This window comes from Marmota flaviventris, chromosome 17 (assembly GCF_047511675.1).
Source record: "Marmota flaviventris isolate mMarFla1 chromosome 17, mMarFla1.hap1, whole genome shotgun sequence".
NCBI classification, from domain to species: Eukaryota; Metazoa; Chordata; class Mammalia; order Rodentia; family Sciuridae; genus Marmota; species Marmota flaviventris.
Window position 1 is genome coordinate 12,970,176 of NC_092514.1, and position 15,868 is coordinate 12,986,043.

At 50.2% G+C, this 15,868-nt stretch overlaps 1 protein-coding gene across 13 annotated transcripts in view; it reads right to left on the reverse strand.

Moving 5' to 3' along the window:
- Nucleotides 1–15,868, reverse strand: part of Tom1l2 (target of myb1 like 2 membrane trafficking protein) — a 117,696-nt gene that overhangs the window by 29,859 nt on the left and 71,969 nt on the right. For 11 of the 13 annotated variants that reach the window (XM_027921428.2, XM_027921427.2, XM_071603579.1 and 8 more), the window contains exons 4-7: nt 12,828–12,977; nt 4,948–5,082; nt 3,185–3,343; nt 486–602 (exon numbers count right to left, since the gene is read on the reverse strand). In XM_027921428.2, coding sequence (XP_027777229.2) covers nt 486–602; nt 3,185–3,343; nt 4,948–5,082; nt 12,828–12,977 — 561 coding nt within the window. The remainder of the gene's footprint in view (nt 1–485; nt 603–3,184; nt 3,344–4,947; nt 5,083–12,827; nt 12,978–15,868) is intronic. The other 2 variants (XM_071603582.1, XM_071603587.1) reach the window with 1 other exon arrangement.

The window sequence follows — 15,868 nt, forward strand, 5'->3', positions numbered from 1 at the left end:
GGGCCCCGCTACACAATGTCCGTGATCTGACAACAGGCAGCAAAGGCACACACAGACTGGGACACATAGCATCATCTCAACTAGATTTAAAATAAACACAGCAAACACCCTGAAAGGAAATACAACAAAAAGTCAACAGTGGTTATTGTGGATGTGTGGGTTAAAGAAAATTATTTTGTTCTTGACTTTCTTTTTCGTTTGATGGGCATGTACTCTACAATTGGCACTTTCTAATCAGGACAACATATAATTAAGGAAAATAAAAAATAAGGTGGTACTGGTCGCTATCTGTCCCTAGGAGAGCACGAGGCTATGAGCCCCCAAGGACTTAATCCTTCCTGACAACAATGCTACCAAACTGTCCAAACTCACGGTTGTGACGTCCCCAAGAGGAGTCCCGCCACAGTGTGCAGCAGTGGTGCTGCCCCCACAGGCTGTGACCCTGTGCTGAGCCCTGCAACTCCACAGAACGGGGTTCTCCTCACCTGCAGCAGCTCCAGGTCTGATGAATCTTCCTGTCCAGGGACCATCTCTGTTAACATCTCTGACATGACTTTTGTGTTTCCCCGGACAACGTCCAGCTCACTCCGCAGCCTGGCAATCTGTAGTGTGGCAGGGAGGAAGGAGCCAAGGGGAGGTCAGTGATCTGCGCTTGGAAGATCCGAACCAGCCAGCCCCACAGGATGGGGATGGTCCCATCCACCATGACACCCACGTCATTCTGAGTGTATGCTCAAGGATCTGCCTTCTCTTTTCCCTCTGGCTGCCTGGGAGGGGACGGCAGCTTGGCAGCTCAGAAGAACTGAATGCGGGAGCAAGGCTGTCCCAGAGGCCCTGGTCACCAACAGTCAGTCACAGGTGCCTCTCTGCCCGTGACGCTAACTGAAGAGCAGTGTGCAGTGATGGGCACTGGGGCAGAAAGAACTGGAGAACCAAGCTTGTGGTCTCAGCACTCTCCCCACAGGACCTCACGGTTATAGGCTCTGCCCCTTGAGTGTCATCATCTAAAAGCTACGATTCTCTGGGAGGCCTTCCAGTGCTAAGAACACTTTTCTGGTGTGGCAATGATAAGAGGAGGAGCAAGAGAAAAATCACAGGGGGCATTCCCCCACACCCAGCTCCCTACCTGGTAACCTGACCTTGAAAAATCTCCCACCCATTAGCACCCCTAGGCAGAGGCCCCGCACACTCTCCAGCAGAGACACAGTAGACCACATAAACCGCCTCTTCTGGGTCTCCAGCCCTGAGTTTCTCTAAACCCCTTCGAGGCATCTGTGGAAGCCACAAGGACCTTCCTTGTCCACAGTGAGATATCCTGGAAAAATTTCCATAGACCTGTCTATTGCTGATGGAAGACCAACACACACTAGACAGAGAACTGTCGGGACAGTAGAAGGAGCTCCGAAAGATTCAGCAAGCTTAGGGCTCTACCACCCAGAGATGGACCCAACTCTCTGGGTCTAGGGAAAGGCCTAACCCCAGACCCCATGGGTCGCTGCGCTGCCCATCCAGCAAATGGGCACACACGTACTCTCTCTGCCCCACATGTGGGCTCCACTCCTGTGCTCATCTGCACTGGGACTCTGATCAAGCGACACCTCCTCTCCTCAGTCAGCCCTTTTCTGCTCTCTCTTGCCTGCCCTGAGGTGGAAACGGCCACTCCCAGCCTCCTTCAGCCTCTCCTGGGCAAGTGGGCTCTCTCAGCAGACCCTTAACTTCTCAGGGCTGTGTGGTGGTTGAGTTCTGTACCCTTAGCACAGGGACAAGGACGGGAGACCTCAATCCGTCAGAGAGAGATGGTCCAAGTCCTGAGAGGCTCTTATTGCCTGGCTCGCCTGATGGATGGCTTCAATGCCTTGGCCATGAAGAGGTTTCTGGGCAGGGAGGCCCAGGCATGCTACCTGGTGACCACACTGAAGCCTTGGGGTCTCTAGGTCGGGCTGGGCACCAGCCTTCTGTCTCGCTTCCATGCCCCCTGGCGGCAACTGGTGCCATGCACCCGGGCCCTCTCTCTCTCTCCAGACCGTCCTCTTGGCTGTTCTGGCACTGGAAAGCCCGACCCAGCACCTGCTGCACTGAAGGTCAGTGAGCCAAGGGACTCAGAGACTGTCCAACTTCAAACACGTTCTGCCTTCCCTCAAAGCACACAGTGACAGTTCTGCCCTCCCTCAAAGCACACAGTGACAGTTCTGCCCATGGAGGCAGCGCCTAGAGCCAAAGCCTTCTGCCCCAGGGCTTCCATTTTAGGGAAGACCTCATGCGTGTAAAGAGGAGGAGTGGCACTCAGTGACCCAGGCCCACAAGCAGTAAAGCCCCACTGATGTCAACACTGGTGTCACCTACACACAATCCCCTGACTCCTCTATTTCAGTGAAGTTTCATAATAACTACGTGTCACAATGAGGAAATAAGGATTCTGAAGTACAAACATTTGAGATCATTTTTTCAAAGCTTAAGAATTCTTAAATTTTAACTCTTAATTCTTAAATTTTAATGGAAATTCTATAGATTCATCTGAAGACCAGTCTTAACAATGCATCTAAAAATAGTGGTTTGGGGTAAAACTGCATCAGCTTATCAGAACGCAATCCAGGGAATGGGGCAGTGTTTGGGATAAAGCAAACAGAGTGCTTCTGGAGGCCTCCCTGACTTTGGACTCTGCCCCCACCGGCACCTTCTTCTCTGATGGCTGACACTTCCTATGGGACTGACGTAAACCTCTTTGTGTGACAGACAAGTTCATTCACAACTCAACTGCATTCCTCTGCTTTTGGCCTCACTTTATGCAACGATTTCTTCCTCTACCTGGGTCCAACACCCACATCAGCCATTTCCCAATGATTCCCAATCCTTTGTGTTTTGCATGCACTGATGCTACCGCCTGAGCAGGGCCTCACCTGACAAAGCCCCATGCCTGTTCCAGGGTCCTCACTGCCTCAGCTCCTGGGCTCTCTTCCAGGGACTGCTCAACCCTGGTACACCAGAGCACTGGGCTCTGCTCCTCACCATGGTGTGACCACACTCTATCATGATCGTCTTGCAGTCATCTCCCCCAGGTCTTGGGTCCTTCCATCTTTGTGCCCCACACCCAGGGCACTCCCTGGCCTGGGTAGGCTTCTATATGCTGGGAAGGTGAAGGAGGGTCATCAGCTGGCTTGTTTATGGCCCAGAAGCACACAAGTACCTGTTCTGAATTGGCCGTGATGGGACCAGTCACACTGAGAGCCAGGGCCTGGGGAGCGGAGTAGGAAGCAGGAGGAGGCGAGGAATAGGAGCTGGCATTGGTCCTCTGCTGCGACTGGGACCTGGGCATGGTCGAGGCTGGATCTACTTCTGGGACACTCTGGCATGGCAACAAAAAAGTCCTCCGTTTTGTTGGGCTGCCTGTGTGGCCAGACCAGGCACCTCCCCCAGCCTGGGCTGTGCTTTCTATCAGAGTTCACAGAGCCCACCCGATTTTACCATCTGGGCAGTGAAGCCACCAGTGGTGGCTCCTCCCTCCACACTCCTCACAAGGTCTCCTGTCCTTGTCCCTAGCAGACAACCAGTGTAACTCCAAGAGGCTGTGGAGAATGCTCCATGAGCATTCTGGTCATAGTTCCATTGTTAAGACCACCTTGGGATCCAAGTGGAAGGAGGGCTGTTATTAAGTTTTGCTAATCATGAATCTATATTTGGAACCATAAGATTACGTTCTGGCCTTTACAAGTAGATTAATATAAATAGCAATTATGCAATTTACTGAATGTTCTTTGTAATTATAGGAACAACACTGTTCTGTGTCATTATTAGAAGAATAAAGCAGGTTATGTTTATTCCACTAAGCATAGTAAGTGGTTTGGAGGGATCATAATGAGAATAATGCCTTGTGCCTTCCTTCAAAGCATGTGGGGATGGACTGTTCTGTCCATAGAGGTAGGGCCTGGGCATCTCAAATAACCTTGTGAACATTAGTGCATATGTTCACAAGAGACACACACATAGCACACTGTCCTCCTTGAAGACATGAGCAGATGAAGGCCAGCAAGGCCAAATGTGCTATGACTGGTGCTTCTCCAGACCTGGAGCTTTTCAGGCTCTCTCCTTGAGCTAGGAGCTGGTTCCCAGTCAATAACAGGACCAGATTCCCTGTGAAACCATGACTGGCATCATGTGCGTGACTTCTTTCCATGTTTTTTGGGGGCATTACAGTTGTACATCTGCATGCTCTTAACTCTGAAGTGCAGAGCTGCCCCGTCCACTGCTGGCATCTGAGAGTGTCGGTGGGATGCTCAGACACAGACCATTCCTGGGCTCTGCATCCCACAGCTGCTGGAATTCAAAGATTTCTAGACTGATGCTGAAGGCTCATAGTTCAAAATACATTTGAGATCCATCTAATTGGGCTGGGGACACTCTGGGACTTCGGTGTAGAGAGTGTACTTAGCATGCATGACGCCCTGGGTTCAACTGCTAGCACCATATTAAAAGAAAAGGAAAATAAAACATTTGATTTACACAGTTGAAAAAAGTAAACACTGCTCTTTGCTGGAGTAAGAGTAAAGTCACCCTGCTGTACCGCTCTGAGGTGCTTTGGTGCTGACAGGAAAGAGGACAGATTCCCATAACACCTTCTACAGGCCTTGGCAGAGCAGGTGCTAATGACCCTCACAGGATGGCTCCGCCCAAGCAGCCATTTCCATGAAAACGCCTGAACTGATCCCTCTATTATATTCCTCCACAGTCAGTGTGAAAACCAGGGGGGGACACTGCTGCCACTTAATCACCAGTAAACCAGCTGTCTCACTTCTGCATTCCCCTTGTTATTAAAAAGAAATGCCCTGGAGCTTTAAGAAAGCATGATGACAAGCTGAATAATTCAAAGGCAGTGGCAGAAGGGTGGTGGCAGCGGCTTGGCTCCCCTGTTCTACAGTCCATCGTTCTAGAAAATGCCAGCTGGACGCTTACCCGCTGGGGTGTATGGATGGGAGACAGCGCATCCAAGTCTGCCATGGGAAATTCGACCCCCTTCCTCTTCAGCTCCTCATAGATGTGCACAACACCGGTGAGGTCAGGACTGCTCCGAAAGGCATCAGCCCACGCCTAGGAGGAGAGAGCACAGCCTGTTAGGAAATGGTTCTTAGCCAGGCCTGTCACAGTGCTGGAAAGTCAGTGCGAGCCCTCTGCAATGCCAAGTGCACTGGCAAAACCTATTCTGCTCCTCTCTTCCTGCAATCGCTGCCACGACAAGGCTGGCGAGAGCCTGGCTTTCAGCAGTGCTACTGGGTGTGCACAAAACCACAAAACTTACTTCAGCATGTATTTCCTTGGAGAGGAGGCAGAGAAATAACACCCATGTACTGTGGTGGATCCTAAAATACAGGCATTTTCCTAATGGCAAGGAAATCAATTGCTGGGGCTGTTTAGCTAAAGGGAACAGAAGGCTCGCCTTGATGCCTCTGAGTAGAACATCCACCCTCACCGGTGGAAGCGGGAACTGTAGGCAAATTGAGCAGAAAGGAAAGGAGAAATTGATGTGCGATGGGAAATTCAGGCTCACTCTAGGTTTCCTCAATAAATCAGCAACCACTGACACTGAGCTCGCTCGCCAAGCCCAGACCTGTTGTTGGCAGGTGAGCTGACTCTAACCCAAGGGCGTAAGAGCACATTAGGAGCCGGACTGTGGGCCAATGGCCAAGGTTCACCCCCAGCAATCCTGCTCCCAGACCGTGCTTCTTTCTTGATGTTGCACTCTGATGATTTCAACATACACCTGCCCAAACAGAAAAACCGAATGGAAAGCATGACCACTACACTCCCTTAAATGAAAACACAACAGAGAGGGAAGAGCAGAAATTTAAATCGAGCACCACTTCTGTTGACTTGTGAAACTCAATAGTTAAAAATACTCATACACACACCCTGTTCTTTGGAAGTTACAGAATGTATTAAAAAACTGAAATATAGAGCTGGGGAGATAGCTAAGTGGTAAAGCACTTGCCTAGCATTCATGAGGCCCTGGGTTCAATCCCCATCACCACATAAACAAATAAATAGATAACAACAACAATAGACACACACACACACACACACACACACACACACACATACACATCATTTAAAAAAAAAAAACCACAAAACTGAAGTATAAGTGTCACCTCTAGTGTGTCCCTTCACTACATATAGGAACCCAGAGGGGGCAGTACCTCCTGTGCCCATGCCACTGCCCAGTCTGTCACCATCATGACATTTAACTGTCTCCTACCTCCACCAATGCATTCCAACCAAACCAGAGGCAGCCACAGAATCTCTCTCTCTCTCTCTTTTTTTTTTTTTTTGATACCAGGGATTGAACTCAGTGGCACTTGACCACTGAGCCCCATCCCCAGCCCTATTTTATATTTTATTTAGAGACAAGGTCTCACTGAGTTGCTTAGTGCCTTGCTTTTGTTGAGTCTGGCTTTGAACTCTTGATCCTCCTGCCTCAGCCTTCCGAGCTGCTGGGATTCCAGGCATGCACCACAGCACCCAGCAGAAACTCTCTCTTTAACCAACAGATCCGTTCAAAGTTAAAAGGTCAGCTTCCAAAAAGCCTCCTTAATTACCACCAGTGCTTCTCACTTACTATGCACAGCACTGTCAGCCTGGCTTTCCTTGATGCCCTTAATTTGCATATTTGGGGATTTAACGCCACCACAGCATCAGGACAGCCTTTCTGGGCCAACACTTCCTTCTGGATTCTGAAGGGAACTGAAGGTGCCTACAGAAGCTGTCAGGAAGGCCCAGCTGGAAGAGCTACGCTGCCTCCACCTGCCTTACCACAGTCCCCTCTTTCGCCTGCTCCATTGCATCTATCCCACTGAAAACTCAGCTGAGTCCTGAGACGCAGCCTCAGAATGCTCTGGTGTTTTCATGTAGGGTCTAAACTTCAGAGGCTAGGGGCTGGGGTATAGTTCAGCAGTAGAGCACTTGCCTAACATGCACGAGGTCCTGGGTTCCAACTCCAGCACCACACAAGCACAAATAAAATAAAAACAAAACAACAATAAAACATATACTCAAGAGTCTAAAGAGCATATTCACAGCCCCCTGGGGGAGAATAAGAGGGAAAAATGCTTGGTGGTGCCTTCTGGTGCCACCCCAGGCCTATTTCTATAGAGGTACAAACAATTCCAGGGACCCCGTTTATTTCCCTGGCTTCACACCCAAGCTGAATTTGAGATTGCAAGAAAACAGACTAAAGAGCCATGCCATGTTGTTCTTTCTAGCCAACGAACATTTCCCTGGGTGCCCTCTTCCATGGCACTCTCCTCCCCTACATTCAGTCACCTAGTAGCTGTGCCTGCCACCAGAGGTCTGGAGAGGAAATGCATATCACAGGATGGGTCCCTGGATTCTCCTGCTAGTAGTTCTTCCCTAGGCTCAGGGTAAGAAAACTATCCTCTGAAAATGTGGGATGTAGTCCCATGCCAGCCCAGGACCAGGGGACAGAGATAGTCTGTGTTCTGGAAAAGGAGCCACTGGGCGTGCTAGGAGGTGCAGATATACAAGGAAAGAATTTAGAGGCCTTTCAGGTCCCTTCTGTCCTTTCCCAGGCCCACACACTCCTGGCCTCAGTAACCTGGGCTTCTGAGAGGCCCTGCCTTGTCAGGGCAAACTCTTCTCTTTGCCTAGGCAAGCAGAGTTGGCATCTGTTACTTGCAGCCAAGCAATCTTGGCTAATGCGCCCTGTCCCCACCTGCCACAATTCCAGCCCCTGTCTGGGACCCCTGTGCAGTCTGGGTGAGATGGCTGCTAACAGAGCATATGTTCCTGACAGCCATCTCCACTGCACAAGATTCTGATGCCAACAGAGGAACACATGGGGGTGGGGAGGACTTTAAAGGAACAGTCATATGTGGAAATCCAGAGATGGGAGAAATCCAGAGATGCTGTGTGTCTCCAACATCTTCTTAGAACATGCCTAAGTAACTGCTCCTGTTGCCCCAGCCAAGTCAGCCACCTCCAGAAGGTGACAGTCTCTTGCCCTTGCACAGAGAAGGCAGCCAGCTGACATTTGTCAGGTTAAACTGAATTCTGTTCTCATAATTACTAAGCATCCTTATTTTCCCACTTCAGAGAACAGAGGAAAGATGGCCACTTAGGCTGTCAACAGACTGAAATGACAGTGCTAATGGGCCCCCACTGGAGGGCTGAGCCAGGGGAGAATCCTCCCTGGGGAGGGGGAGCAAATCCTGGGAGGTCTGGTCGGCCCTGAGTCCCAGGAGCAGGGGGTTGGGGAGGGCGGGGGCTGCCTCCCTGATGGCTGCCTTATCCAAAAGCCAAGTGTCATGGCAGCAGCAACGTTGGCATTCTCTCAGGGTCCCCTATCACAGGAACTGGCCAGTTAAGAACTGAGTGGCCATCTGACAGGAAGTCACACTCTTTAGATAATTCCCTCTTTTCCTGTAGCCGGTGGCTACAGTGTTGGGAGGCTGAAGGCCCCAGAGGCAAGTCTAGTGAGGGGAATAAAGGAGAGATATGCTCATGTTTTTATTTCCTTCATTTCTCTGGACTGTATGCCAAACTGCAGACACAAACACAACCCCCTCCTATTCACTGCTGTGTCTCTCAGGGTTTTGACAGTCTTCAGGCATCAACTTTCAGACTGACAGACAATTGCTGATTGAAACTATGGATTCTGAGATAACTGTGGACAAAAGGAGGCTGTCTTCTCCTGCTTATGTCCCCAGCTCAGACTTCCTGATCCCTGTGACAGGGTCCCTATGGGGCTGCCTGTCCACACAGAATGTGGCCAGAGGCCTTCACTTAAGGGAATCTAGTGGTTGTGTTTTTCACTGGATTCTGAGGCAGCCACCAGGCCTCTGACACCTTCAAAGAACACAGCCCCTGCAGCCCCTTCCAGCCCTCCTGCCCCCACTTCCATCACCACCTGGATCCTTCCTACTTTCCTCAGTGGAGAGTATTTTTAGACTCTATTGCTGGGGTGCGGACGGTGGGGTGGCGAGGCACGGCCAGGCTGAGGTTGTTCTACCAGGGTGATTCCATTCCTGTTCCTCAAAACAAGAAGGGAAAGCCTGAGGGAGACTGTAGAGGGAGAGCAGCATTCTTGTCTTCTCAGTGAATGAGACTTCATGTGAGGAAAGAGAGAGGAACATGAGCAACAAAACCAGCCAAGGAAACCTTAGGGGCGAAGTGAAAGGTGGCAGTGGAGAAGCCTGTAATATCAAGGAGCACTGGGAGGTTGTAACCAGGGTTTTCTGCTCCCTGTGTCTTTCTCAGTTGGCCTACCAGGGAGACTAGCCCTACCCAGAGGATCAGACACCATGTTGGGGTGGGGGGGTGATCCACCGAGCCCTTGTACCTGAGTCGGGTGCAGAGTCCTACAACCATGATGCCCATGCATAATTCATGCACTGGGCTTGGTCTCGGGGAACACAGAAGACATTCTTCTTCCAGCTTTCTGAGTGTCAGGACCCTCTGGAATACACGGGCCCGCGGGATTGTTTTTCTGGGGGGGTTGGTGACAGGGTGGCTGTGGATGTCTAGAGGGCAGCCTAAAGACACAAGAAACCTTGATGAGGGACAGGTTTGAGTGTAGGGTGGGGTACCAGTGGATTGTCTTCACAGTTGGCCATGGGGGGCTGAAGATGGCAAACATACACCACTGGAAGTGCCACTTTTGTCCAAATCTGTCACCAGCACTCAAGGAAGGGAACTGGGGGACAGTGAGCTAGGGACAGGTGACATGACAGGACAAGCTCCATTACCCATTTCCCTCAGGGCACAGAAGACTTTAGAAAAGCCGTTTTAAGCGTTGGGTATGTGGTTCAATGGTAGAGCATCTGCCTAGCATGTGCGAGGCAAAAAAAGTCTGAGTGCCCTAAATTTATTCATTGGTCCACCCTGTTGTTACAGAAGCCACACTGTCCAGTAGCTCTGAGTGCCGCTCTTGTCTGTGTTGGATGACCACAACAAAGGTGCAGGCTCCTGAGGAACACTGCAAAGCCTGGAGTGGAAGATCACCAGTCCCCACCTAAAGGATCTTCATCTCCAGCCCCCTGCCTTTCACAGCTGGGTCAGGGGACTGGATCCAGTGTGTCCAGCCTGAATGGGAGCCAGCAAGATCCCTTGAGGCCCCATTCTGCACAGGCCATCATGAGCCAGTGCACACTGCTGCTGCCAAACCAGCAGGGGGAGGCCTGGGGACATGGGTGTGGGCCACTGTGCTGCATGGGCTGACCTCACAGGCCCAGGGCTGAGAACAGGCAGGCAGGAACTTGGCCCCCATTTTTCAGATAAGGAGGCAGATGCCCATGAATTTACCATACTTGCCTGAGGTTAGAAGCAGTGCAGGGAAAAACTGGGAAGAGCTGGGACCAAGGCAGGTGATGATTAGACAAGAAAGCTTCATTTCTAGCAGCAGATCATGCCCCTTAATTTGGCTGTGCTTGTTCTAAGGGTAAGCTGTACCCCAGCAGGCCCAGCCAAGCCTCAGGGTGAGCTGTGTCTGCAGCCACTGTAAGCCCTGCATAAGGGGTTCAGACTGAGGTGCTCTGTCTTTAGTAAGAGAAAGCCAGTAATCCTTCTCCCGCCAGCAATCCCTGGGGGCGTACAGAGGAGTGTAGCCCCAGAAGGAGAGGCTGTGCGGGGTGGAGGGGAAAGAGGAAAGGGTAGGGGAAGGGGAAGTGTAACCCTAAGTGTGTGTATGTGTGTGTGAGGTGCCAGAGGCCACCCTAGAGGAAACATAGAAAGGGACTCTTCTGTCATCCCTACTCCCTCCCCACCTCAGAACTTCATTGAAAAAATACTTATTGACCATCCATTCTCCATATTCAACTGCTCTACATTCAACTGAGCCTGACTCTTAAGGAATGGAGTGACACAGACAACAGAAAAACCAGCAAAGCTGCACTTGGAGACCATAAAAGAGGGTGATGTGAGAGGGAAAGAGTATCTGTGTGTGTACTTTCAATCAGGTGGCCAGGAGGTTTCTGTGGTGTTTGAGGGTGAATAGGAACTGACTTCTCCAAGAGCCTGGGCAGGACTTTCCAGGCAGACGCCGCAGCTCCTCAGTTGGCCCCTCTTGATCCTCTCTGTCTCGTGACCAACCACCCTGGAGAGCCCTTGTGCCCATTCCACATGGCTTTGTCTGCTCAGCAACCTGGGTCTGGCTGCCTCCCTCTGCCCTTATGGAAACCCACTCCCCGTCCCCTAGCGTGGTCTCCTGTCTCCTCTTGACACCTGCAGACTGTGTCTGACTTTGTCTGCTGATAAGGGTGACTAGCTATGTTAATGTCCTTGTGGAGGAGCTGGGACTGTAGCTCAGCGGCACAGCACTTGCCTAGCATGTGTGAGGCACTAGGCTTGATCCTTAGCACCACATAAAAATAAACAAAGGTATGCTGTTTGTCTATAATTACAAAAAAAAATGTATTTTTAAAATGTCCTTCTGGATTTTTTTTTTTTTTTTTTTTTTGTACCAGGGATTGAACCCAGGTACCCAAATCGGTGGCTTAACCACTGAGCCACATTCCTAGCCCTTTTTTATATTTTATTAGAGACAGGGTCTCGCTGAGTTGCTTAGGGCCTTGCTAAATTTTCCGACGCTGGGTTTGAACTTACGATCCTCCTGCCTCAGCCTCCTACGTGGCTGGGATTATAGGCATGCGCCCCCATACCTGGCTTTCCTATGGATTTTTGTGTCCTGTTACCAGGTGCTCTAAAATCAGGTCTGTGCACGGACCAGCTCAGAAACCTTCAATGGCTCCCCACTGCCTACAAGGACCAAGCCTAAGCCCCTCAGCATTCACAGTCCACAGGTGCTACATATCCTCTGGCCTCATCTCCTTCCTGCCCTGCCCACCACAAGCCTGGTCCTAGACAGTCTTCATTATACCCTGCTCCCCATGAGATGGTTTTCCCAACATGCCCCCAAATTCTTTGACACTATGTCTTCAAGAGGTGGGATTTAATTTCCCTACTCTAAAGACTGGAGCTGGTCATTATCTTCTTACGGAATAAGATAGGAGAGATGGTTTGTGACCTCAGAGACTGGATCATTAAGACCTATACTTGGATTTCTGCCAATAGTTAGCAAAAAAAGGAGGCTTCTCACCAATAGCCATGTGGAGGTAACCTCTTAGGAGCCTCCAGCCCAAGTCCGGCCTTCAGATGAATGCATACTCATGAGGCCCCAAGCAGACTCACCCAACAAGCTGATTCAGAGTGCTTAGCCCACAGAAACCATGTTATCATAAACAATCTTTTTTTTTTTTTTTCAAGCTGCTAGGTTTGGGGATAATTTGTTGCAGAGCCAGTAACAATGAAGACACCCCAAACGAGTCAACTGCTCTCTCTGATGCTTCTAGGCTTCTGCACATGCTGTGATGTCTCTCATACTCTGACCTTTCCACCAAGTTCCTCCTCATTCTTCAGGATACAACAAAAATGTCATCTCTTCAGTGGAATCCCTTAAAACCATGTCCACCACCCCAGAGTTGGCCCTTGCCCTATGACCTCACCAACCCTGCACACAGCTCTAACATGCCCCTTCCCACTCCACATTGTCTCAGCGGACTGTTGAGGCCCCCGCACCTGCCTACCTTTGTGGCCAGCATGGGGCCGGGCACCCAGAAGTTTTCTTGAAGCTTCTGTCAACTGGTTAAAGAGCTACTGTTTTGGATTTCACTCCAGTGGGATAAGTATAAATAAAATAAGTATTTCACCATAAATATTTAAGGCCAGAAGCTTCCATTTGTCCCTCTAAATGGTGGGAGAGCATGAGGACTCCGTAGAGGCCCCATCTTACTCTATCCCAACAGACTGGGTGAGGGAAGCCAGCCTACCTGGATCAGAGCAAGCACTTTGTCCTGTACAATGGTGGGAGGGTTATTCTTGGGAGAGATGATTTTGACCAGAACGCTGTCGATGAAGTCTCGGTTGGCCACTAGGATGTGGAAGCGATGGCCACAGTTCTTCACACACGTCTCCAGCACCTGATGTGGGGAGGGAGGCAGGGTCACCACTGTGAGAGCTGGAGAAGACTCCAGGACCTGAGGCGGGCAGCTGGGGTCCCCATCCCCTGTCTTGCTCCTAGATCATCTTTCTGACACGTCTCCTCCAGAGCCAAACCTCCATGCACACACATTCCCACACTCTAATTCAGCTGTCCCTTCGAGGATGACAGCAGCCCCTTGCTGACTGAAGTCTCCTGTCCCTGCACAATAATCAGGCAATTAGTTGGTAATTGAGGCACCGGTTTTGCATGAGAAGGATGCTGGTGTTTTAATGGGATCAAAATGACTGAGCGGTCCCTGAAAATTAGCATTTTAACTCCTCCCTCTGGGCCTCTGGGTGTGAGGCATTAGCCAGTGAGAGACAGGCTCTGTCACAAGAGGAGGCTGCTGTGACAGCGTAAATTGCCTGGTGAGTTACTGGCCCTTACGTGTGAGGAACCAAACATGCTCACACCCCCCACATACCCTGCTTCTGCAAACAAAGTTGGCAATGACAAGGGATCTTCTACCCTGACAAATGGTTTGTGGGCCTCAGCTGCTAGTGGCTTTAAGGTACATGTTCAAATCAGACACTGCCTGCTACTCCTTTGTCCAGATGGGTCTATAGGCCTCAGCTGATCAGAAAGACTGGCACACAGGCTCTGACCAGATGGCCCGTGTGGGCTAGACTCAGTTCTGCCACTATCTCCCTATGCAGCCCAGAACAAATATCTCAGGGCCTCAGCTTCTTCACCTGTCAAGTGGGGACAATGAGTCCTCCCTTGCAGGATGGTTGGGAAGATTAGAGAGAATATGTGTAAAGCGGTTAGCAGTGTCTCATGTGGGGTTGGGGACCAACAGAGACTACAATTACATATGAGTTACAATTCAGAAGACTGCTTACCCACTTGAATAAAGGAACAGCTTCTTGTTCTTCCATAGGATAAGTAGGAACCTCCTTGGAATTCAGAAGTTCTCACAGGAGGACCTCACCATCCTTGAACACAGAGCTCTGCCCCTCTCAGCTCTTTGGAAATCAACCCATAGGATTACCTGGTCCATTCCATGCCACCCTTACCTCTGGTGCCCAGTCAACTGGCTAAGAAATGCCTCCTTGAAAGGACATCATCAGTGACAGGACATTTCTGACTGCCTTGGTTATTCTCATGTGCCCAAACTCATCTGAGGACAGGTTAACTTACACAGCCATTCCAAGGTCTGGTTCAGACTGCTGGACTTTACCTTGACAAACCATGACTGTAGAAGTTCCAGAACTGTGATGTGGACTGAATACTTGCCACATGCCAGGCACTAGGAGGGATCTCTCCATATCACATGTAATTTCATTCCATTCTCACAACTAATTCGTTCTCTTTAAAGTGGACCTTATTACCCCATATTTTTAAAGTTAAAAGGCTTAGAAAGAGGAAGAGATGGTTCTAGGCCCAATTGTTGGTCAATGTGAGAGGCAACACGGAAACTCAGAACCACTTTCCTAGGAACTCTGGTCTTCCCACTTCCCCAGGGCACTGAACCACCCCAACTACAAGCCCCCTTCCAAGGAGCCACATCAGCTGAGAATCTCTCAGATGACAGGTAATTATATTCCAGATTTCTTCTCCCTTCATTTGTCCCTTGAAATAACCCTATAAGTTGGGTATTTTTCCATTTTAGAGATGAGGAAACTGAGCCTCAGAGTTGTCATGCACCTAGCAGGCCACACTGGGACATTCCACCCCTGGCAGCTCAGCAACCAGCCAGAAATTTTGCTTCCCCCATTTCTCCTGCAGTGCCCACAGGCAGCCTGGGGATCTAGCTCCTCTTCCAAGGAGGACACAGGAAAGACACTCTTCTTGCCTTTAGGGAGCATGTCACTAAGTTCTACTGACAGTAGACCTCAAGGTCAATGTGTCCCAGCCTGGCCTTGAGAACACCCCCAGCAGATGTGTATGTGCTGCAGAGCAGCCCAAAGCCTATCAAGCAGGAGACACAGCAGGTCCTCCTGGGCTGGCAAGAGCCACTTCAGGTCACTTGCCAAAAAGGCCCTGGGAAGATCTGTCCCTCTGGTTTATAAGCCATGAGACACAAGGGGGAATTTTCCAAGGTGCAGCCAAACCCGTGGAGTAAGCCAAAGGGGCCTGACGTGATCGGAAGCAAGCGCTTCCTGTGTATACACAAAGTCCTGAGCAGACAGCCCTTCAGGGTCTCTAGCTCCTATTTTGGGTGAATACTAACAATCTTGGCAGGAACAGACACAAAGGTAGGAAACAAAAACCAAGAGGACAGCCGGCTGTGGTGGTGGACACCCGAGATCCTAGCCATTCGGGAGGCTGAGGCAGAAGGATCACAGGTTTGAGGTCAGTCTCAGTAACTTAGCAAGACCCTTAGCAACTTAGTGAGACCCTGTCTCAAAATAAAAAATAAAAAGGGCTGGGCAGCTCAGTGGTAGAGTGCCCCTGGGTTCCATTCCCAGTACCCAAAATACAAAATATAAGAACGAAAGCAGGAAGACTGAGAACAACTAATGGGGCATGTGGAGTCATCAGAGCAGAGGTGAGACCATGCAAAATGTGCCATGTGAGGCCCTGGGTACAGGGACAATGACTCTGCACATTCACAGATCTCCTGAAGACATCAATCAATGAGCAGCAAAACCCAACCATTAGGAAAAGTCAGATGATGTTCAGGCCTGTGAAGAAGTTTCAGATACCAGGGAAATGCCCTGACCTGTCAGAGCTCAGCCCCTGGTGGTGTGGGTTATCGACAACTCATTTGGGGCATCACTCCAGGTTTAGTGAACCAGGTTTAGTGACTCAAATTCTGAGAAAAATAAAAGCTTTCAACTCTCTGCTTCTCAACTAGCATTTTCTCCTTTACTGTTCACATCCCAA